The sequence below is a fragment of the Muscardinus avellanarius genome, assembly GCF_963383645.1.
Source record: "Muscardinus avellanarius genome assembly, chromosome: 20".
NCBI classification, from domain to species: Eukaryota; Metazoa; Chordata; class Mammalia; order Rodentia; family Gliridae; genus Muscardinus; species Muscardinus avellanarius.
In genome coordinates this window covers 17,226,555-17,251,570 of record NC_137806.1, presented here as the reverse complement: position 1 = coordinate 17,251,570, position 25,016 = coordinate 17,226,555, and the positions used below count along the sequence as shown (strand labels likewise).

The 25,016-nt window shown below is 40.6% G+C and overlaps 1 protein-coding gene across 1 annotated transcript in view; it reads right to left on the bottom strand.

The window, feature by feature from the left end:
• ITGA8 (integrin subunit alpha 8) overlaps positions 1-25,016 on the bottom strand; it is a gene marked incomplete at both ends in the record, with an annotated part of 195,350 nt that overhangs the window by 91,406 nt on the left and 78,928 nt on the right. Inside the window, one exon of the mRNA XM_080717210.1 lies at positions 1,783-1,828. Coding sequence (XP_080573336.1) covers positions 1,783-1,828 — 46 coding nt within the window. The remainder of the gene's footprint in view (positions 1-1,782; positions 1,829-25,016) is intronic.

Genomic DNA, 25,016 nt, shown 5'->3' with positions numbered 1-25,016 from the left:
TAGGTTTACAGAATAACGTTGTTACTTGACCCAGAACAGGGGTTCTGAATCCTGACTGCACGATATAATCACCAAAGATTTTAAGAAAATACAATCCACCACCAACCAATTGACCAGTACCCTCTGGGTAAGGACCAGACACTGGAGTGTTAAATGCTATTGCTAGGTGATCCTAATATGCAGCCGGGTTTGAGGAGGGGAAGTGCGAATCAATGCCATTTCAGGCACTCAGAGCAAGGATAATAAGAGATAAACGGGGGTGGGGGGCAATTTCTAAAGCTTGATTACAAGAAATGATGGTTGGGAGTCAAAGTCACCAGATGTCAGCACACAGAGACACTATGTTGGGAGTTTTCCTCTGAATACAGTAGAGAGGGCGGTGTCATGGGCCAGAATGTAGTTTAGGGCGCTACTTCAATTTCATGATAACCACATGGGGCCCATTGTGAGTTTTCCTAAGGTACTTTATGTTATTTCTCTGTGCTTTGTTATATTATTTCAATAGTGTGTCAGCTCTAGTCTTCGGAAAATTGGATTGTAAGATGAAATTAAACCTGCCAGAGATTTTTTTTGTGGCTAACACCAATAAGTAAAAGAGGAGTAAGTGGGGGACCGCGGCTGGGAGTTTGGACCTTTGCAAAGATGGAAGGAAGGAATAAAGGCTGGGAAAGAAAGTTCTGGTGTGGCTTACCAGATGCCCTTGAGCCAGAGATGCTGTGACAGAAGTATGTCTCCCAGAAACAGGTTTGCATCGATGTCATTGCTGTTCCCAGCAACTGGGTAGGAGCGGCTCATGGAAAAGATCTGATTTCTCTCCAGCAATGCTGAGTGGCACCCTTTTGTGGCCACCACAAACCCAAGCGCCATATTGCAGAGCCTGGGGGTTCCAACTGTGATTCCCCTGACGTGGAGAGGGGCCAGTATAAGTCAGCCCTCCCTGAGTTTGTGTTGGGACTGATGAGGAAGAAAATCTTACCTGCTGGAAGATATCTAGCCTTAGATTCTCTCTGGGAGCTGGATGTCCTAGCACTATGTGCCTGGGACACCTCTGCATGCTCTGCCTTTTGTCCTGATATCCTGATATTCTAAAAATATATTTTTAAAAGAGAGTCTGAAATTTTTGAGCACCAATTGTCTAACCAGTTACTATTTGATAACTTTCCTTTCAGCTTCTCACTGATCCTTTTTAACAAAGGTAATCTTATAAAGTATTGTTATTCTCATATTACAGATGAAAGAAATCTGAGGCTCAGAAAATTATAGGAATTTGCCTAAGACTGTAAATTAGTGATTTGAATCCACGTCTTGTCTATGGGAACTGCTGTTTAATACTTGCTTTTGGAGGCCACCAATTTCTGATATGTTTTATTTACTACCTTAGTGTCCACACTTGATAATAGTAGGCACAATAAGTATTATCAGTTTCCCACCCTGAACTCCATTTTCTAAAAGCGCATACTTCAAGGATTTTCAAAATACAGAGATTAATTCAAATAGAGTGACAACTAAAAAGGGTGCCATTTTGTGATTTGCTGAGTTTCAGATCTTATTTTATATAACATTGGTAGGGGATAGAAGATCAGTCATAAAATATGAGAAAAAATACAGAGGGATGAAGTAAAGGCTTAAAACTAAAAGCAAAAAAATTACCTCTATACTTTAAAAAGCATCTAATATTCTCCAGAATAAATAATTGGAATATAGTCTTTATGGCAAAACCAACAACAAGAGGAAAATGCATTTGACAATTCGAAGAATATTTGCATACTGTCAACCACATACCTGTAAACAGCTACTTTTCCTGTTCCAAATGCACCCACAAGTAAATCTAAAAAACATAAAAACATAAAAAACACACACAGATGTATAGAAACAATCTACAGTGTGCGTATCCCTAATCTGAAAAGAAAAAAAAAAGTTGAATTACTCCAAAATCCAAAACCCAAAACTTTTGGAGCGTTGCCATGACACAAGTAGAAAATCCATACCATAAAACTGTGTTTCATGAACAAAATTATTACAAATGTTGCATAAAGTTACCTTCAGGATATTTGTATAAGATGTATATAAAATGCAAATGAGTTTTTGTGTTTAGACTTTGATCCCCTGCCTAAGATACCTCATTATGTATATACAAATGTTCTAAATTCTGGGGATTAAATCTAAGGAATCCTAAACATTTCTGGTTCCAAGATCTCCTTCCTTCCTTCCTTCCTTCCTTCCTTCCTTCCTTCCTTCCTTCCTTCCTTCTTCCTCCCTCCCTCCCTCCCTCCCTCCCTCCCTCCCTCCCTCCCTCCCTCCCTCCCTTCCTCCCTCCCTCCTTTCCTTCCTCCCTCCCTCTCTTCTTCATTTCTTTTTTGTGGTACTGGGGGTTGAACCTAGGAGCATTCTACTTCTGCGGTACGCCCCCAGTTCTGTTTTACTTTTCATTTTTAAACAGGGGCTCATTAAGTTGCAGAGGGCCTCACTCAGTGCTGAGACTGGCCATGAATCTATAATCCTCCTCTCAGCCTCTCAAGTGCTGGGATTACAAGTGTGGGTTTCTGATAAGGGATACTTAACCTGTACTAAGCTCATAATCATAAGTAGCACATGAAAGATCCTGAAATGCTGATTGCAGAGTGGAAGCCAGAAAGCGACATGAGCCAATTCCACCTTTCTTAAGACACCTTGGAACGCATATTGGAGCATACCAAATTGAGGTGATTTTTACACGAGTCAATAGATCTCAAACCCTTTTGCACTTAGGAAAGTTTAGGAAGACCCACATTCTAGAAATGTTTAAGACATTCACCCTAGCATCATTGTTACTAACCTCTAGACTCAGTGCACACAAATCAGGGGAAGAAGGCGGAAACACATGCTTAGCTCTTACTAGGTAGCAGGCTCATTACATTTATTGTTTCACTACACCCTTGCCAGCAACAGCCCTTGAGGCAGGGATTATTACCCCTGAAATAGAACATTCTGGTTGTCATTTTGATGCAACCATTTGCTCTTTACAGATGGTGTGGGTGGCAAGTACACTTTTGGCAAAGCAATCGATAGTACATAAAATAACTGACATATTCTATTGATCTTAAATAACAGTGACAATGACAAATAGCACATGCTGATGGAAAACTTACTCTGCACTAAAATTTCTTCTAAATGATTTGTTTTTTTTAATGATTTACTTTGACTCCCCAAAGACATTAAGAAGTCTCTAATATTGTTACAATTTTCTAAATCAGTAAACTGAGATTTAAGCAGGCTAGTCAATAAATTGACTTAGGTTTACACAGCCAGGTCAGAGGTGGAGCTGGGTTACAGCAATAGACAGTCCTGGACTGTTTGAGGGGTAACACTCACCCTTTCAGTGTATCTCAGTGAATGGTTAGTATTTAGGTAAAGCTGCCTATTTTTCTTTACCTAGTTTACAATGGTTATTCTTGGTGAAAGCAATCAAACACTAATCGAAACAATGCTAGCTAACTTATAGCATTTAGGTGTAAGAAAAACAGACTTAGCAGAAACAAGGGCCATAGAAGAAAACAGTTGAAATTTAAATTGGCTGTAGGGCATGGTGGCACATGCCTGTTATTCTAGTATGTGGGAAGCTGAGACAGAAGGGTCGCGGGTTTGAGACCAGCCTCTGCAACTCAGCGTGGCCCTCAACAACTTTAGTGAGACCCTGTTTCAAAATAAAATAGGGCTGGGGGTAGAGGTGTAGGCAGAATGCCCCTGGGTTCAATGTTCAATGCTCAATAACCACACACACACACACACACACACACACACACACACACACCCCAATTGGATAATTTTAGTAAAATAGAAGTGAAAATGGAAAAGCTACAAAAAACTAAAAAGGACAGGGAGGGATCTTAGCTTGTTGCTCCCTATGGAAAATTATAAAGTAATTAAATTGGTAAAATGGAACTTGCACAGAAAAATGATTTATAGGCATCTTTCCTCACAGGCTGATTTCCAGATTACAAACACCTGATTCTTCCCCTGTGGGCTCCTTGCCCCTTGGGAACTGCCCTTGGCCACTTGCGGATGGAAGTGGGTGATAACTCGCATGGCTTCCTGTCCCTCCAGTGGGGTCACTAGGAGGCATGCTCCTCCTGGCCTCGCTTATTTCCCTGCTCAGAAGGAGCTCCTGCGCACAGGGGCAAACAGCTTGATAAAAATCTTTATTGCTCCCTTCCTTCCTGAGCCTTTCTTCCTTCTCCCTTACTGATGCTTCTCTGGACCACTTCTCAAATAAATGACTTGTTTTCTGATCCTTGTCTTCACATCTGCTCTGGGACAGCTCAACCTAAGAGACAGTATTTCTTGTTAAAATATTTTGCTGAAAAAGTGGACTCAAATCTCTTCAAGAACAAAACCACACACAGATGACTGATGTTTTATAGGCACAGAAGTCAGATTGCAACAGTAAGCTCCGCATTTGACTCCCAAGTCCCACATTTAAAAAGCTGTGTACGGTAATGCTCAAATTAGTCAACTGAAGTGGAATTAAAGAACACATCAAGGAAAGGACTACAGGTTGGTCAACTGCGGCTGTAAAACAAAACTCACTCTCTTTCTTTCTTTCTTTCTTTCTTTCTTTCTTTCTTTCTTCTTTCTTTCTTTTATTCATACTAGGGATTGAATCCAGTGGCAGTCTACCTCTGAACTACACTCCAAGCCCTTTTTTAAAATTTTAAACTTAGGGTCTCCCTATATTATCGAGGCTAGCCTAAAACTTGTTATCCTCCTGTCTCAGCCTTCCACTAACCCTTCCCTCCCTCTCTTTTTTTTTCTTTTTTTTATGGTACTTGGGATTGAACCCAGGGTCATTCTAGCCCTGAGCTACACCTAAAGCCCTTTTTTATTCTTTATTTGGAAACAGTTTCTCACAAAGTTGTGGAGGTTCTCACTAAGTGTGGAGGGTCTCACTAATTTGCTGCAGCTGGCTGTAAATATGCAATCCTCCTGTTTCAGTCTCCTAAGTACTGGAATTACACATGAACACCACCACACCCAACTAAGTTTACCAATTTAGAAAATTATAATGAAGCCAGGCTTGGTGATGCATGCCTTTAATTCCAATATTTGCGAGGCTCAAACAGAAAGGTGGCAGGTTCAAAACTAGCCTCAGCAACTTAGTGGGACTCTCAGCAGCCTAGTAGGACCTGTTTTTTTCTTTCTTTTTTTTTGGTGGTGGTACTGGGGTTCCTGGAAGCCCTTCTACCTCCGGGTTACACTCCCAGACCTATTTTATATTTTTATTTGGAAACAGGGTCTCTTAAGCCAGCGAGGCTGGCTTCAAATCTGCGCGATCCTCCTGTCTTTGCCTCCAAGCGCGGGGATTACAAGCATGCAGGACCCTGTTTCAAAACAAAACAAAGGGCTGAGGATACAGGTCGGAGGTAGATTGTCCTTGTGTTCAAGTCCCAGTACCATATATATATATATGTGCGTGTGTGTGTGTGTGTGTGTGTGTGTGTGTGTATGTATATATATGTGTGCAATTTAATACATAAATTATATAATAATTTATATAGTTGATATGTTATAAATTTATTGTGATAAATTATATCAGAATTCCAATTCTGTTAATGATTTTCATATGCATTTTGTTACATTGTCTCTTACAACATTTTTTTGCTAATGCATTTTTGAATGTCACAGATTTGCAGAAGCATGAACCCGACCCTTCCTGTATAATCACAGGCCTTAATATTTAGACAAGTGCAACCCAGGTGGCCCTTGGCCTGGATCCTTATGTGCTGACCTGACAGCAGACAGGAGTGCTCTGCTGTGAAAACTGGCTCAGGAAAAATTATGTGCTTTGTTCTTGGCTACAAGTAAGGTGAAATACTTATACACCAAGAGTAGACCTTGAATGAATACCAGCTGAATTTTAAGCATCATCTCTTCAGAAAAGGCAAAGAAAACTGTAAGCTTTTCCAGGGCAAGGATATCTAAGTGTGCATATCCCAAATACTTCTTAGAAGAGAATGGCTTGAACTCCATGGTGAAAGAATCTTTGCCTGCATGGTTCAGCCACAGTGTCCGATACAGAGATTTCACAATTACCACAACTGACTTCATAATTCATTAGTAGAGAAATAAGTAATCAAGGGACAATATACAAAAGACGAAAAGGATGAAGAAAGGAGACCGCTATTCAGATGGGTCGATGTGAGACACAGTTAAGTCCTTCTGGATTCTTGCAGGTGGGCTTGGTTGTGCTGGAGACACGCATGCGTGAACACACATATATCCCCAGATTCTAGAAAGCTACGTAGAGGCTCTACCTCACCCAGACTGACATCAGAGGTGAGAACGGTGACGAGGACGAGGACTTCTCCCTTAAGAGCTTTAATTCCTGCGCCTTACGGTGGGAATTTTCCTTCTCTGGAAAAATAAAATAACTGGCAAAGCAGGCCACAATTTTCTTTGCAAGAATGTGGCCACAGTTATTCAGAGGCCAAGAAAGCAGTTATCTACCACAAAAGCATGTTTGTCTTTTGAGACACCACCTTGGTATTATGCCTGCTGGAAAGGCCAGAAGCATTAATCTCAGGACCTTCCACTGGTCTGATCTCTCTGGGAGAGGAGAATTGATTCGCTGTTTTGTGTTTCTAGACAATTTGTCTTTCCAAGAGTTGTGATTGGTTCTGATAAGCACTATTTATTATTCTCTCCGTATAGTCCATATATAACAAATATATGCACATATTTTAACATATGTTCTATATACAAATGTGTACGTATACTTATGTTTCTATGTTATATGTATATATGTCATGTGTTATAATGTTATGTGTATATATGCATATATATATAAAGGTATCCACATTCAGAAACAATACATATTTTTAAAATCTTGCTTAATTCTATTCTTAGGAATTTAAATGATAATAATAATTTGGGTGCTGATATTTAGACTCATATTTGTGTGACATTTCTTTCTCCCTTACTTTGAACATTATCTAATATTCAATTTTTCCTTTCTTTTAGAAATGTCTGAAAGGCAGATCTAAAATAAACACAAATAAAAAAGTCTGCCCCTCGCTATACATAGGCACATAGCTATTTTTTTTTTTTTTTTTTTTTTTGTCCCCTGGTCGAAATCACTGGCAACTATAATTGGTTCTTTCCACTCAGTCAAAAAATGTTCTCAAATGCTCAGGCCATTGTTATTGCCACACATCGCCTGAGAAACACAGTTTATTTTCCTTTTAGCTTTTGCTGGAGCAACTGAGGACTTTTAAGGAAACAGAAAGGGGACATTAGCATGAACGCAGGATCGGTTGGCAAGAAAAAAATTGTCCTGAAAATGTGAGGTCATCGGAGATAAATGACACCTATGTTTTTATTTCTTTTTCCAAAATTATTTTTTTTAAGTGAGGAAGAAAAGAGCCAAGCCTTTAAAGTAGCCCTTGGGCCGTAGAGTCTGATTTCACTAACAATGAAGGAAACTTGAGAGCTGGAGGAAGTTCTGTTTGAAAACATTAACTTTGTCCAGTGGGCCTTTGCGATTAGGGTCAGGGGTACAGGGTACAGTAAGGAAATGAAGAGTGGGAACATCTTGGGAGGTGGGGGCACAAAAAGAGGGAGACCAGAGGAGGAGAGGTGACGCGTTGGAGAATCACCCTGCGTCAGTTAATGGGGTGTCTCTGCGGCCGCCCGAGCACCTACAACCTGTGAGCTCCGTATGGCATCCTCATCTCCCCTGGTACCCTTTTCTCTCCTCTAAATCACTTGTTGGAAATACACTGATGCTTAAGATTATTGCTCGAAATGCCATCAGGCATCTTCCTTTTCATTTTTTTTCAGTACTAGGGATTGAACCCAGGGACATTCTATCTCCAAATTACACCCCCAGCCCTATTTTATTTTGTGTTTTGAAACAGGGTTTCACTGAGTTGCTGAGCGTTTCACTAAATTGCTGAGTCTGGCCTTGAATCTGTGATCCTCCTGTCTCCACCTCCAAGTACTGGTATTACAGGCATGCACCACAACACTGGCTCTTCTTTTTCATTTTGAAATTAAAAATCATTTACTATTTAAGACAAAACTTCTACAATTAGAATTGCTAGAAAAAACTTCCAAACAAATGAGAAACATGGGAATATAACAATATCCGTTGTTGAAAAATTACAATCACTCAAATGGGAGGATCTCCTTAAACATGATCGAGAAAATTCAGAAGTCACGAAGAAAATTTAAAAAGTGTCACACATGGTGGCACATGCTTGTAATCCCAGTACTTGGGAGGCTGACATAGGTGATTCGAAGGTTCAAGGACAGCCTCAGCAATTTAGCAAGACTTCAGAACTTAGTGAGACTCTATTTAAAAATAAAAAATAATATAGGGGTAGGGTATAGCCTACTGGTATAATGCCACTGAGTTCAATCCTCAGTATTACAAAACAATTTTAAAAAGAAATGTGGGCCTGAACAAATAACAATTTTTTTCTATGCTTGGCAGAGTGAAAAATAAACATTAGGGATTATTATGCCTAATTTATAACAAACTGCTGTAGATTAATAGAACTATAAATATTCAAACAAATGATTCTAAAAGGCAATTAATATAGAAATACTTTATGAACAATATATGAAACTACATTCAACATCACTAGTCATTAAAGAAATACAAATTAAAGAAACAATGAAGTAGAATTTTTAACCTTTCAAAGTGAGAAAGATGAAAAGATTAGTGCTAGGCAGGGTTGGGTAGAGTGGAGGACCAACAACTCCTGCTCTGTTAGTAGTAGTATAAATATGCATAATTTTCTTGGAAGGTAGTTTGTGCATATGGATGACAATGCATAGTTTTGACCTAGCATTTGCACTTCAAGGAATCTGTCATGAAATATATTTTACAATCCTACAAACAAATGTTGAAAAAAAGCAAACATTGTAAACACTAGTCCCCCCTTATCAGCAGTTTCACTCTCTGTAATTTCAGTTACCAACAGTGAACTGTGGTTGGAAATTTTAAACAAATGTTTATATGTATCCAGTTAATATACACATGGCTATGCAAATGTATTCATATTTTGTGGATATATAAATCCAGAAATGGAAAATTCCATTCATAAGTTTTAAATTGTGTGCCATTCTGAGCAGCATGATGAATCTTGTACCCAAATGCTATGTTGTGCCCAGGATGTAAATCCAGTGTTTCCACCCAGTATATGCTACTTGCTCATTAGTGACTAAGTAGCCATTTTGTTCTCAGGTCAACTGTTGTGGGACCACAGTGCTTGTGTTCTAGTAACTCATATATAGCAGTCTAATATTAAGTTGCAATGTCTGTGTAATCTATATCACCTCAGCTCATCATATAGGCATTGTATCATCTCACAGCACAAGAAGAGTGAGTACAGAGGAGGGAGAGAAGGAGGGAGGGAGAGGGAGAAATAGAGAGAGAGGGAGAGGTGGAGCATGCCTGTAATTCTAGTACTTCAGACACTAAGACAGGAGGATCTCAGATTTTAAATCAGCCCCAGTAGCTTAATAAGGCTCTCAGCAACCTAGCAAAACTCTGTTTTAAAATATAAAAAGAGCTGGGAGTGTAACTTGGAGATAAAATGCCCCTAAATTTAATCTCTAGTACCAAAAACAAACAAATAAACAACACAAAACAAAAGGGAGAGAGAGAGAGAGAGAGAGAGAGAGAGAGAGAGAGAGAGAGAGAGAACATATTTACATAGCTTTTATGAAATTATATTGTTATAATTGTTTGATTTTAATATTGTTAATCTCTTCTGGTGTCTAATTTATAGGTTAAACTTTATCATAGGTATACATAGAAAAACTCAAAATATATAGAGTAAGGTACTACTCAGGCATCCAAGAGAGGTCTTCCTCCATAGGTAAGAAGGAACGACTAGAACACCTCTGGTACAACAATCTCATGCCACTTTATGGACATTAGTAATAATAACGGTGATGATAATGAAATGCGGCTCAGAGAGGCAAGGCCCAGTTCCGTCTGTTCAGCCCACACTCATCTGTTTTATAACATTGTCTTCTGGGAGCTTCTCTACCTGCTATTTTTTTTTCTTTAAAAAATTGTCACATAAAAACACATTTTTCTATATTAAATTTCCTTCTTTTAATATATAGATCTAGAAACTTCAATAATAGCATCCAATCATGTAACTATTATCACAGCCAAGGCCTAGGTCAGTCAATCCCATCATCCCCTAGTATCCCCCATGCAGCTTTGCAGTCAACCCTGCCCATGTTCCTGGCGTCCACTCGTCTGTTTTCCAGAATGACATAAAAATGCAGTCCTACAGCCTGTAGCAGTTTGGATCTGGCTTCTCATACTCCAAACATTTGAGATTCATCTATCATGTTTTGTGTGTCGGGAATCCATTCTCTTTTATTTCTGGGTAGTGTTCCACTGTGTGGGGCACTGGATGACTGGCAATTTGATTGTCCATCTTGGCTAAAAGATCCCTGAGCCATTCCAACTTGTGGAAAGTCACTGTAAACATCTACATGCAGGTTTGGGGGTATCCACAGGCCAATTTTGATTTGTACATTCTCTCTTATTGAATCTCTCTAAAACCTTTCATATCCAGGCATAGGGCACATGCCTGATATCCCAGTATTTGGGAGACTGAGACAGGAGGATTTCAGGTTTGAGGCACAATAGTAAGTTTTAAGACTCACAAGGCCCTCTGCAACTTAGTGAGACTATCTTTCTATATAAAAAAGATAAAATAGGGCTGAAGGTATAGCTTGGAGATAGAATGGTTTAATCCCCAGTACCAAAAATGCATAAATAAATAACTTTTGAAACTTTCTTTGAAATAGAGTGGTATTTCAAAGTGGAAAATTATGAATAAAGAGAGAAAAAGTCAGAATTCTAAATTCCAGTCCCCTTTGCCACTGGCTTCTTAGCGACCTTGGATGAATCACCATTCACTGCCAAATCTCTGGTGAAGCCTTTAGGGGTCTCCAGATGAGAAAACCAAGAACACAGTAGAATGCATTGGGGTGGAATCGCTGCATTCCACGCGCTCTGATGTACAATCCAGGACCCTCCTTAGCCTCTGGACACAGCTTTTCTTCTGCAGGTGTGTGTATGGGCTTATTCTTGCCTCTGCTCAGGGAGAACCAGTTTCTGGCTTTCTTCCTGGATTTCCCAGCCCTATACATGAGACCGCCCATCACCTCTGCCCTGGGCTGCCGTGACTCCTGGCTCCTATCTTGGCTTCCTTGTTGCCTACACAGAATTGCTCCCAGGAATCACCCATCCCTGCCCAGGCTCTGGGTTGGCTAAGCTTCTCCCCATAGCACAAAAACAAAGGCTGTCTAGTACAGTCATCTACCTGGATCCACCAGGGGCTGCTGACTTGCACAGTGATGACATCAAGAGAAACAGGGCCATTAGAGACGTGGGATTTAAAGACGGTGCAGGAGGATGGCCCCAGCTCATGTCTACGGGAAGCAGGCGTGTAGATAAGTCTCCCCAAGTTTGGCAAGAGTGCTAATCTAAAAATAGGCAGAGGCTGCCTTTCCTCTTTGCTTTTTTATTGCAACATGCAAAATATTACTGAGAAGAAGGTTATGAGTTAAGGAAGAAATGTTTGCAAAAAAATGCATGATTTTATCCCAGAAAGTAATAATCCTAACAATATGTCTGAAATGCTTCCAAATGAACTCTGAAGAAAAACATTTATGAGCTTGAACGTGGTATTGGGTTGCAACATTCTAATTTACTGAGGGTTTATTTTCCTTTAAAAAAATCCCACAAGAAATAAGAGCGAAATATCAAACGAGGAGTCGCCTTATGAAAATAGTTTTCTATATGTTTATTAGCATCCCGTGGCTGCAAAGATTACCGCCGCCCCTACTCTTGCTTGACACCCCGTGTCTGCATTCCAAGTTGCTCCATCAAAGGCAGGCCACTGTGTCCTTGTCATGGCTACCCTGATACACAATATGTGTGCTGTCCTGTCGGTTGCTAGAAGTCCTGGAGAAAGGTCTTTCTTTAGAAGCAGTGTCATGGATAAATGGCCGCCTATTGGCGATGATTCCATAGGCTCCAGAAGAGCCCAGGAGCTCAGAAGACACTTTCCCCATCTAGCCTGATGGGATAAACTCCTGTGATGAGAACCTCTTGAGGCTTTATATGTTTTCTAAGTGTAATGGGCCGAGTTCTATACATCCCCAAGTTAATAAGTTGAATTTCTAATATTTAGTATCTCAGAAAGTATTTAATAGAACATAGGGTCTTTAAAAAGTAATGCATTTAAAATGAAGTTAAAGCCAGCCGTGAGGCCACGTGCCTCTAATCCCAGTACTGGGGAGGCTGAGACAGAAGGATTGCAGGTTCCAGACCAGCCTCAGCAACTTAGTGAGGCTCTCAGCAACCTAGTGACATCCTGTTTCAAAGTAAAAGGTGAAAAGTTATGGAAGTATAGCACAGTGGTAGAATGCCCCTGGGTTTGATCCCAAGCACCACAAAACAAAACAAACAAAAAAGGTCATACAGAAGGTCCTTAATCTAGTAGGACTGGTGTAAGAAGAAACTAGGAGACAGACACACACAGAGGGAAGACAGTGAGAAGATGCAGGAGACATGGTTGAGTACAAGCCAAAGCGAGAGCCTTGGGAAAAACCCACCCTGCTCACACTGTGAAGTGGGAGGAAAGAAACTCACTGAGTTTGTTTGAGTTACCCAGTCTATGGCCATTTGTTACGGTAGCCTGAATAAGCTAATGCCCAGAGCTACAAATGTACAGATCTTTAAGGGAAGTGGTGTTGTTGGGGGTGGGGGTCGTTTATACCAGTAGTTCCCTGGAATGAGTTCCCTCATTCAGCAACACTGCAGAACTCTCACCATGAGCCAAGCCCTGCCCTGCCTGCCCAGGGTTCTGCAGAGAGCAAGCACTCGGGTACTCCCAAGGCTCAAGGTATTTAGCACGTATACTCCCAGCACTCCAAGTATTTAGAGCCCATCAACCAATTCGCCAAGGAGGCCGGTGAAAATCACAGGACAGGGTCCATGAAATCAAAGTGTCTGGGTGGGATCTACTTCTCCTTAATCACTTCTATCCTGATGATGATAAGGGTATTAGAGCCTTCCGCAGCATGACTCTGAGAAAGGGAAGTCATGTACACGTCTACATGTGGTGTGAGCCAGCCTCCAGGGACAGAAAGAAAAGGAAGCAGAGGAAGAGAGAAACTGCTCATCCCTATCGTGCTGTACCTGCCCCACGGCTTTGTCTGAGGGCTTGCCGGAACCTAGGCTTTCTGATGTTTGCAAATAGGAAGGACCAAAGTGGACTTTGTCACTATCATAGTTATTTTGAAAGTCACCCATGTATCATCTCACAGGTAGCTTTAGACAAAGATCACCTAAGTCATCGTCTTAGGACAGATCTGGGGGAAAGAAACCAGACCACAGCCTTAGAGTTTGGTCCCCCCACCTCCATTTGGCGAGGAAAGCTAAGAACTAAGAATTAATGACTGCACAGATTAGTTTTAGAGTTTGCAAACTGTCTCCACAATATTGAATGGTGGTCAGGTCACTTTCCTTTTATGGCTGGGTAAGCCCAGGGGCCCAGGTGTAAATGTGTCCCAGGCTGCAGAGCTGGTCCATGATGGGCAAAGAAAGGGACACCCAGGTCCCCGCCTCTGGGGTGGTGCCCTCCCACCACGCTGGCCACTGATTCTCCTGCTCCAGTGGCTGGGAAGGCAATTCTCGCCTTGATTTCCAGCCAACAAAGAACTGGAGACAAGGGTTGCATGCTCGACCAGATGAATCTGCCCGTTCAAGTGGAGCCTCGTAGGCTCCCAAAGAGGGAGCACCAGAGTCTTCTTTTATCATCTCTACTTGTACTTTCATTCTTATTCTGCGCAGGAATAAAATAGCTTGCTGGGTTCAAGCCAGGTCTGAGGCAGTGGCGAGGGGAAGACAGACAAGAGCAATGGTTTCTTGGCAGAGTGCGTGGTCCTGTTCATTCCTTGCTCATTCACTCATTCATTCATTATTTCCCAGGTGTCTTTTGTACCAGTCGCTGTTTGGAGCACCAGGATTTCACAGTGAGCAAAACTAAATCCAGTCCTAGCTTCCAACTCATACAGTGTCCACTCTATCGGGGTGAAAGAGTCATTTACTGAATAATCCCCCACTTGTGTCATTGCCACTTGAGATATGTGTTTTTAGGAGATGAATGACAGTCAGGGAAGGCTTCCTGAGGAAGTGACATTTGACCTGAGTTCCTAAGTAGGAAGTGAACTGCTGGGAAAACAGCCAGGATGCACAAAGATTTTATAGCAGAAGGAACACATCCGCTAATGACACTAAAATATGGCTTTTAATTTGCATATTAATGCGTTAAAATGACTCATAGAAGGATGGCCAGTGGTTGCAGGCAGACATAATGTGAGACTCTGAGTGCGAGGCAACCTACTGCAGACCTCTCGCACCCTACCCTTTCCTCTCTTACTAAGAGTAAGTGTTTATTAACTCTATCTTTACGAGCAAGATCAAGTGTAAATAGCACTTTGTCATATCTACTGATGCCCTTTTCTGAAAGAAACTAGTAAATACTATGAATATGTGCAAGGAAGTTAGTTCAAACTTAAAGTAACATTTCTATGCAGGTGGCATATAAATGTCAGAGTTACATAGTTAGATTTCATATATCTCGTGAAAGAAATGCACTATTTTTACTACTTTCAAGTTGGATATTATTCATATCTGCTCTAGAATAGACTGTAGGGTGAATGGCTTATGAGGCACTTATTTTGTGAAATTTATAATATAATACATTTATAATAATAATGTTTATATAAATTTATAATAATGATATTTATTATTGTTGTTTTATGTTAGAATCCGATTCAAGGGTGTGAGTGCTTCTGGCTTCGATGCCAAGGCCATCCGTGCAGCTTTGGTTTCAAGGCACAGTATTTCAATATGGCTGCATCATCAAGGTTGGACCAGAAGGAAGGCAGATGGAGTCACAAGTCTTCAAAAAAAGAAGAGGTGAAACAGGAATATGTGTTGTGGGGACGTGACAGTGCCCAGCTGTAATTAATTTAAGGCTGGGGAGGAGGTGGTCAGCATATTTTTATTGAGTTTGAAAATGACTACAAGTAATTTTTGTTTTGTTGTTCTAAGTATAGATTGTACAGTTGTAAGTATAGATTGTACTCACTCTCAAGCTGAGAATATAGAAATAGAAATTTCCCCTTGGCCAAACGGGGGCTAGTGTACCTGTGAGTGCCCGGGCAGTGGCATATAGATAAGCAACTTCACTTCAGGGGTACGTATTGCAGTTGTGCAACTCTGATCACGTAAGGGCCCCAACAGCCCGAAATCGATCACGGTGGTGATATTGACCCCACAGGAATTGGGTAAAGACAGGGCTTTAAAAGCATCACTTTGAATTATAGAAAGTACTGTTCTTTTCCAAGAAAAAATTAAGGGGAAAAAAAGCCTTGTATAATTTCACTAAAGGTTTTTGTTATTTTAAAGATAAATTCTTAGTAATTTATAAAAAATTACAGAGTAATCTGAGGAGACAGTACTTCTAGTTCTAAAACTGTAAAAACCAAAGATGTTTGGAGCTACAAAAACCCTTGGAGAAGCAATTCGTATACCTACTTTATTTCCAAATGGGAAACAGGCGGCTCAGACAAGTTTAGTTACTAAAATCATATTTGGGAGAGTTGTTCTAGAATTCTGGTCCTCTTAACAACCCATTTCTTGCCGGGCGTGGTGGTGCACGCTTGTAATCCCAGAGTTTAGGAGGCAGAGACAGGAGGATCACACAGGTTTGAAGCCCGCCTTGCTGGCTTAAGAGACCCTGTTTTCAAATAAAAATATAAAATAGGTCTGGGAGTGTAACCTGGAGGTAGAAGGGTTTCCAGAAACCCCAGTACCACCAAAAAAACCCCCAAAACACCATTTCTTGTGTGTGTGTGTGTGTGTGTGTGTGTGTGTGTGTGTGTTACTGGGGACTGAACCCAGTGGCTTTCTGCTTCCAAGCTATAACCCTATAACCCTAGCCCTTTTAATATTTTGTTTTAAAGCAGGATCTATCTCACCAGGTTACTGAGAGTATTGCTCTGTTGCTGACACTGGTCTTGAACCTGCGATCCTCCTGTCTCAGCCTCCCAAGGATTACAGGCATGTGCTATCATACCTGTCTCACCTCATTTCTTTTGACTTCCAATTTATGACACTACTCAATTCAAGTACATGAACTTTGAGTTTAATTAATTCAACACAATCTAAATTCATAGGATATTTTTACAAAAAATGATGCAAAATTCTAATTTTTAATGTGTTTATAATGAAATTATGAAAATATTGCTCCATAAGAATGTAATGTTTTGCTTTTCTTGCAAACTTGAGTAGCAGTTTGAGAAGTAAAAATAAACTCTTGATACAAGATTTTGGACTTGGTTCAACTAAATTTCCAACTAACAATTCCAAGGAGCTCAAAGTTTAATTAAAATGCATTACTGTGTTTGGGTAAAGCCACCCCTTTATTTCTTGTTATGTGTAAGTTCTCCCTTGCTCACTTATTTGCTTACACTGCGCACGCGCGCGCGCACACACACATACACACACGCACGCATGCACACACAACACTCATTAAAACAGATGATAGGTCATTTTTTTTCATTGAGTAAAATTGTCTGAAATGGTCTCATGATATAATCATCACATATTAAAGGCCTGAAAGAGACAATGATAGTCTTGGCATTCAGCCCATGTTTTCCTCCAGTTTTCACTGCAAGATTTTTGTCTCCTCAACAAAACCTGCGCTGCCCCTCCTCTGGCCTCTCATGTCTGGACTATGCATTTAGCAGATGCTGTTGTTCTGCAATTATGTTTAACAGATTAGACTAGAACACTGAAGAGTGGGATGCCTGGCTGTCACAGCTGTTTCTCCTCTGAAATGCTTTCCTCAATTAATGTACACAAGATACTCCTCCAGTCCATCCCAATTTTCCAAAGAGCACCAACCCAGGAACTTGAACACATCTACATTTTGAAAAGGAAAAAAAAAATATTGGTGCTAGTGACAAGAACACTTATGACTCCTACTCATGTTCATGTGCCGGTGATAATACTTATCACAAAAAGCCTAAAACAACACTGAGCAGATACATCAGACATTAGGAAAATTATTACACATATTAATTCTGTAATCAAATCTCTTTATTTCTCTAACTAAATCTTCCCATGTCTGTCTCTTACATGCTCCTTTTTTCAGGTACACTAAATCAGAATTCCAGGGTTGGCTGTGCACTGTGGTGCATCCTTATAGCCCTAGTTCTTGGGAGGCTGAGACAGGAGGTTCCCAGACTGCAGACTAGCCTTAGGAACTTAGAGAGGTGCTCAGAAACCTAGTGAGACCCTGTTTCAAAACAACAACAACAAAAAACAAAATTTAAAGGTCTGGGGATGTAGCTCGAATGGAGAATGACCCTGGGTTCAATCCTCAGTACCACAAAACAAACAACAACCACAACAGAAACCCCTGGAGGTTCATCCTTCCCTCTCCCCTCTCCCGTAATCCCCACATCTCCTCCTTTCACCACAGCGAGTCCTCTGTAATTCTCTTCTAATTTTCATTTACACAATTTTCTTAGTCCCTTCCTTTCAGCTCCATGGCCATCACCCTAGTTCCAGCCTGGTTAGTGTAAAATTTGATATCTGCAAATGGTCAAGGGGATGAGAGTGAAGAGCATTTTCAATGCCTGGTAAACCCCAGGGGTGAGAAATATGAGCAGTCCCTGCTGGCTCATCTCCAGCCTGGAGCTGGCAGTCAGTGGGTGCACAGTGGATTTTATCACAATGTGGGCAGCAATCTCATGATAGGGGAGAACCTTCTGCTGAGAGTCCAGCATCAGAGAATTTTTTTTTCTTGACCCAGCAGGTCACAGTAGATATAACCTTCCTTTCATATTTCTAATCCTCTGTGGGTAGAGGAAGCAAAGTAGGACTGCAAATTAAACTTGGGGACTACAAAAGTTTGCTTTTTTTTTTCCAGTACTGAGGATGAAACCCAAGGGCATTCTACCTCTGAGATATACCCCCCCAGCCCTATTTTTTATTCTTTATTTTAAAGCAAAGTCATACTAAGTTGCAGAGAGCATCACTAAGTAGCTAAGGCTGTCCGTGAACTGGGATTACAAGTGTGCACCACCATGCCTGGCTTGGACATTTGCTTATCAGAGCAAAAGAAAAGAATATCAACTGGTATGCTTAGGGAAAGGAATACCTCCAAAATATACTCTTGTTTTAAAAGTTGACTGAAGATCTGTCATTTATTAAATTATGTTCTACATAGTCTCATTTTTATAGTACTGGGTATTGAATCTAGGGGCATTCTACCTCCAAGCTACACCCTCAACCCTTTTTACCTTTTTTATTTATTTTTAAATTTATTTTTATTGGTGCACTGTATTCATACATCATAATGGTATAAAGATAATACTATTGTAGACATACATGCACACATCGCCCAGTTAGCCCCTACCTGATCCCCACCCCGTTCCCTCCCCATCCCTCCTTCCCATACTTGGCTTAGTGGTTGACATCTAGTATTATAGCAATTTATCCAATATTAATGATGATAATCTCACATAACAGTTTCATTTGTCTTATACCATGCTTTTTATGACTTAACAATAACATTTCAATATTTCTTTTTGCTTTCTTTCTTACCAGAGAATATTATTTTCTTTTTTTTTTAGGTGAAACTATCATACATTTGTTTATTTGTTTTTCAGAATAAATCTATCCTGATATGGAATATGGACTCTAGATACCCAAAACAATCTCGAAGAAGAACAAAACTAGAAGATGTATGTTTTCTGATTTCAAACCTTCTAAAGCTACAATAATTGAAACAGTGTAGTACTGTTCTAAAGGCAGATATATAAACCATTGGAGTTAAATAAAAGCCTAGAGATAAATTCTTCCATATATTGTCAAGTTATTTTTGACAAGGTTTCCACAAACATTTGGTGGTAGAAATAATAATATTTTAACTAAATATTGTTGAAAAATAATAATTACATGAAAAAGAATAAAATTGGACCCTTACCTAACACCATATACAAATATTAACTCAAAATAGATAAAAGACCTAAATATAAATCTTAAGACTATAAACTTTTAGAAGAAAATCTGGGTCATAAAACCTCACAACATTAAAATTGGCAGTGATTTCTTGGATATGATTTCAATAGCACAGGCAACAAAAGGGTAAACAAACTCCCTAAAAATAAAAAAAATATTGTACATTCAAAGACAATGTAAACAGAGTTAAAAGTTACTGATAGAATGGGATAAAATATTCCTAAATGCTATATCTGAAGGTATATTAATATTACAACTAGAAATCCTAAAAATTAGCAACAATAAAAGCAAACAATACAATTTAGAGATAGGTAAAAGACTAACATAAATAATGAATCTCCACAGATGACCAATCTTAGTTGTTTGTTGGATGGAAAATCTTGTTTCTCTGGTTCTGGTGTGTGTTACCTATTTCTTCTTTGTAGTTAATCTCTTTGAGTATTTTCTCTAGCGCTGGTTTTGAAGACATAAATTCTTTCAGTTTCTGTTTGTCATGGAAGCTTCTTATTTCCCCATCTAATTTGATAAATAGTTTTGCTGGGTAGGAAGTTTTTGGCTGGAAGTTGTTTTCTTTCAGAGTTTGGAATATGTTACTCCAAGCCCTTCTGGCTCTCATGACTTGATTTGGGAAGTCTGGAGTGATTCTAATTGGTTTTCCTCTGAATGTCACTTGGCCCTTTGTTTTTGTTGCCTTTAAGATTCTCTGCTTGGCTTCCACATGGTCATTTTGACAGTTATGTGGTGTGGGGATCCTCTTTTCCGATCCTGTCTAAAGGGAGTTCTATAAGTTTCCTAGACCTGTGTATCAACCTCTTGCTCTATGTTTGGAAAATTTTCTGCTATTACTTCCTTGAAGAGATTGTGGATCCCTTTTGTTTCACCTTCTTTTCCCTCCTGTATTCCAATTATTTTTAGGTTAGCTCTCTTAAAATGGGCTCATATTTCTTCAATGTCAGATTCCTGCTGTCAGATTTTTTTTCTAAATTAGAAACTATGCGTTCATTTTTGGAATGACCATCTTCTAAGAGCAAGATTCTATTCTCCATGTGGTCTAATCGGTTGTTTGTACTTTGAACTGAGGCCTTTACTTCATTAATTGCATCCTTTATCTCTTTTTGGCTCTCTCTGAATTATTTTCGAAACACCTCTATTATTTCTACAGTTATTTTCCTGATTTGATCTTCTAGAAATCTCTGGATTTCTGTTTTATCAGGTTCTGATGTTGTGGGGTTGTGGGCATTCATTGCTCCATTGTTATTCCTCTTTCCCATGATTTTGGAGGTTTGTGCCTTCTCTGGTTTCTTCCCTGGGTCACTACGACTTCACTTAAGGTGCTCTGGATCTCGAGTCTGTGGTATCTCAGTCCCCACTACTCCTTTACTGGGTTGTATCGCAGAGTCTCAGACCCAGGGAGTCAACTGAGGCTGCTTTAGACCATGGGGGGTGCCAGGTTGGGCGTTCTCCTATGGTGTGATATCTCTGCCACCACCACTCCCCCACTGGGTCAAGTCCCTGGGAGTACAGTACTGGGATTTCTCCTCTAGGGGCCACAATTTGACTCACTGTTGTTGAGTGCGCAGATGGAGCTGTAGTGGACTCGGTGAATTCGCTGCTGCTGCCGCCAGTGGCAATATGGTGCCGCTGCCACACTCTCGGCCATGAGGCTGGCTTATTTCTTTTCTGTTTTTGAGCTCCACTCTGAGTCACTGCAGGGTGTGCTGAGCCCAGCCCTTGGGAGCTTTAGATGCTCCTTCGCCGAGAAATCGGCCGAATTCCTCCTGGCTGATCCGCAGTGGCTCACCTTGGCTTGCTGTCCGCTGCTCCTCTCTGGAGCCTGGTGGGCTGTTGAGTGCGTTGGTCTGGTGCCGTCCGGTGAGCTCGCCGCTGCCACAGGCAGTAAGGTGCTGCTGCCACCGGCAGTAAGGCGCTGCTGCCACGTCCTCGGCCGTGAGGCCGGCGTATCTCCTCTGTGGCTCTGAGCTCCGTTCTGAGTCCCCCTCCTCTTTGGAGCCTGGTGCTGCAAGGGAAAATGGCGCCCGCTGCTTCACACCATGGCTCCGGATGCAGCACTGCAGTCTGGTTTCTTTCTGGTGTCTTGTTTTTCCAGTCCTCTTTTTCTCTGTCCCTTGTAATTACATTTTTTGTTTCTCTGCTGATGGTGTTTTCTGGCTATGAAAGGCGCTGATTTTGTGGTAATCGAGATTGGTTGTTAGCGGGGCTTGTAAGCCCCACTTTTCTCCATCGCCATCTTCCCGGAAGTCCTACCTTTTTTATTTTGAAACAGGGTCTCAATATGTTGCTGAGTCTGTCCTCAATCTATGGTCCTTCTGTCTCAGCCTCCCAAGTACTAGGATTACAGGCATGCACCAATGGCTATCATCTCATTTTAAAATATATAATCTCATTTTTTATTACACAATGGTCTCTTTTCATTTATTTGTTTTATTTTTTATTTTCTGTGGTACTAGGGATTGAACCCATGGTCATTCTGCTTCTCAGCTACATCCCCTGTTTTATTTTTTATTTTGAGACAAGGTCTCAATGTGTTGCTGAGGGCCTTGCTAAATTGCTAAGGCTGGCCTCAAACTTAAAATTCCCTTGTCTCAGCCTCCCAAGTTCTGGCATTATAGGTATACACCACCATGTCTGGCTCCTTTCATTTTTATACTAACATATTCTTATGCCTTTTATAGACAATGACACTTAAGTTCAGATTGGTCAAGACATTTTCCTACTTTTGCACAGTAAAAAGCAGTAGAGTCAGATTTTAAAACTGAGTTATCTGTTTCCAGCACTCTAGAATGTCATCTTTCAAAATCTTATGTGAGTCCAAGAAGACTAGGAAGTAAAATAGTTTTGATTCTCTGCATGGTGATAAAATTGATATTCTTTGCCATCCTAAGCTTTTCACAACATTTTTGTAAAAAAAATCTTCTCCCAACCTAGAAACTGGAAGCGTACCCCACTTTCCTCAGAAAAGTAAGTATTTTGGACCCCTTAGTGCCAGAAAGGAAATGGAAACTCAAAGAAGTCAAACAACCCACTTGAGTGCCAAGCTAATCACTGTGGGATGGGAATCTAAATTCAGGCAGTCTTATCTCCCTCCCTCTGTTCACATCCACTCTGCTAACTTTAGTATGGTTATTTTTATATTGGTTTCAGAAAGAAAGAAGTGGAAGCCGGGCTTGGTGGCACAAGCTTGTCATCCCAGCATTTGGGAAGCGGAGACCAGAGGTCGCGGTTAGCAGACAGCCTCAGCTCTTTAAAGAAGCCCTTCGCGACTCAGTGAGACCTTGTTTCAAAAAATAAAAAGACTAAAAAAATAGGGCTGGGATGTAGCTCAGAGGTAGAATGCCCCTGGGTTCCATCCCTAGTACTGCAAAAAAAAAAAAAAAAGTGGAGTGCCATTCAATCTTACCCACTTGCCTGCTGTATATGATAGATGTGTACAAAATACACACACACACACACACACACACACACACACACACACCTATATATGAGTGCATATATTTATGTATGAGAGATTAAAATTAATATTGCAATGGATATGCCCTCTATTGATCTTCTATGTAGTGGTTAGTATACTTTGGACTTTTAATTATCGGTAGTTATAATTGCTATAATTGTAAAAAATGTCAACAATCTAATTGACCCCGTTCCTGCCCTTTGCTAGCATTCCTGTCTCCAAAGACTGAGTGATCCTGCCCAAATACATAACATATGTAACTTACAGGGCACATCACGTGATATTGAGTAAAGATAAATAAAACCACTTTTTACATGGCCATGCTTTTGCAAAAAAAAAAAAAAAAATCTCTCCCAACCTAGAAAGTGCAAGCACATACCCCCTCCTCAACAAAATAGATATTATTGGCCCCATAATACCAATACTGGATGAATTAATTTCTAGCTGGCTTAGGGGATAAAAGAGCTATAATGTACAATAAGTAAACATAAAATCTTACATTCAGTCTTATTCTTGGTCTGCATAAAGAAGAAATGAAGAGTGCTCACTGCTATCTGAATGGGGTGAGCTGTGTGCCCTGCATTATTACTGGCAGGGTTCATAAGGCCGTGCAGAAACAGCTGTACAACAGACAGAGGAGCCAAGGAAAGCCAATACTGCCTTCCTTTTCTTTACAACTAAGCATGTTGGCACCTACAGTGTGAGAAAAAGTGTTCTAAAGAATGGGAGAACTAATGGATTGGAAGTCACTGCTGCTGGCAAGCGTAGTTTCCCAGATAAGTTCTATTCCATTATGATTGCAAGTAGCTCGACTAGTTTCAATTCAGAGTTTCATTGCCTGTGTCTCTCACCAATTTTGTAGGTGACCAGGTATACGATGTGATGAGATTTTTTTTTGGTCTATTTAGAGTGGAAGTCCTGGAACAGGGCTACTGAGAACATGGATGCCTATGTGTGAATTTTGAAAGGCTCCCCTGCCCCTTCCCAAGTGGAAGGAATCCCCTGAAACATGAATCTGCCCTCACTCGCTCCTTGGCGGGGCACCACCTGTACATCATTTGCAGCGGCCCTGATCCTGGAATTAGCTTGGGTTCTGGAAGTAATCAGGGGAATTGGAGGTGCTTGTACACGAGTCTCTGGAGCCTGTATGTTGTCTTCTGGCAACGGATTAAATTAAGACCAAATGAGTACACAATTTCTAAAAGCCAACAATATTTTTTTCATAAAATATTTTTTAAATCTACAAGCGTAATATTCAGCAACATGTTGAATTTTTTCAAGTATGAGATTATCCTGCCCCCCCCCAAAGACTTGCATTTTCAAGACAAGTATTCTGTGATTTTGCAAATTCTTACATGATGGTCTTTCTGGGAAAAGCTAAGAAAATAGGCAAAGATACAAAAAGAATTTTCTTTCAGTTCAGTAGGAAGACTATCTTTCATGTTTTGAACATATAATTCGGTGGAACCAAAAAATAGATGCAGAGCATGTTCAGACAGTGCACAAAGCCTTGAACGAGGGCCCCAAGGACACTTCACTGATGGAGAAGTCTTACTGCAACAGAATCACCCTTTAAATTGGCATCAAGCATACCTACTACCTTAGCGCCTGCTCGCTCAGAACCCAGAGCCCTGGCTGAGCCCTGGGCCTCTCATTTTTTGCAATAACCCATCCATCCATGCTACATTGCATTGCCCCTGAGTGAGCAAAGTTTCCTGAGACCCACAATGTTTAAAAAAGCATTATTTCTCCAGTTCCATCCATTTCCCTGAAAATGATGTAATTGAGTTTACTCAGTCACAAAAAATAAGAAATCAGATGCTTTCCCTAATATGTGAGAGACAGAGAGAAATGGGTCATAGGAGGAACTCTAGATGAAAATGGAAATCCTATAGAGGAGCAAACAAGACAACCTAAAGGAGGAGAAAGGAGGGGGAAGAAGGAAAATCTCTAAAACACACAGTGTACTTAAACATATCGAAGTCAACTGCTAAGCCAAGCAAGGGAAGAGGGATGGGGAAAGAATGGGGTGGGAATTGGGTAGGGGTTAAATCAGTGATGTGTAGATGTATGTACACATAAGTTTTTCACCCCAATATGATGTAGGAATATAATGCACCAATAAAAAAATTTTAAAAAAGCATCATTTCCCTCAGAGTTTTCCTTCTCAGTTTTTTCTATTTTGAGGAATGGCACCACCATCCAGCTAGTCATCAAAGCCAGAAAACCGGAAGTCATTCAAAAGCCTACTCTCTTCTTCCCTCTCCCCCCACAACCATCACATCCTGGCGATTCCACTGCCCACGGAGCTCTTCACCCACCCACTTCCGCAATTCTGCACCCTATGAGGATCCGGGTCACTGCCATCTTCAATTGAACGGCACCAGTAGTGCTCTCTGGGATCTCTTCTCCACACCAAAGTCAGAGTGA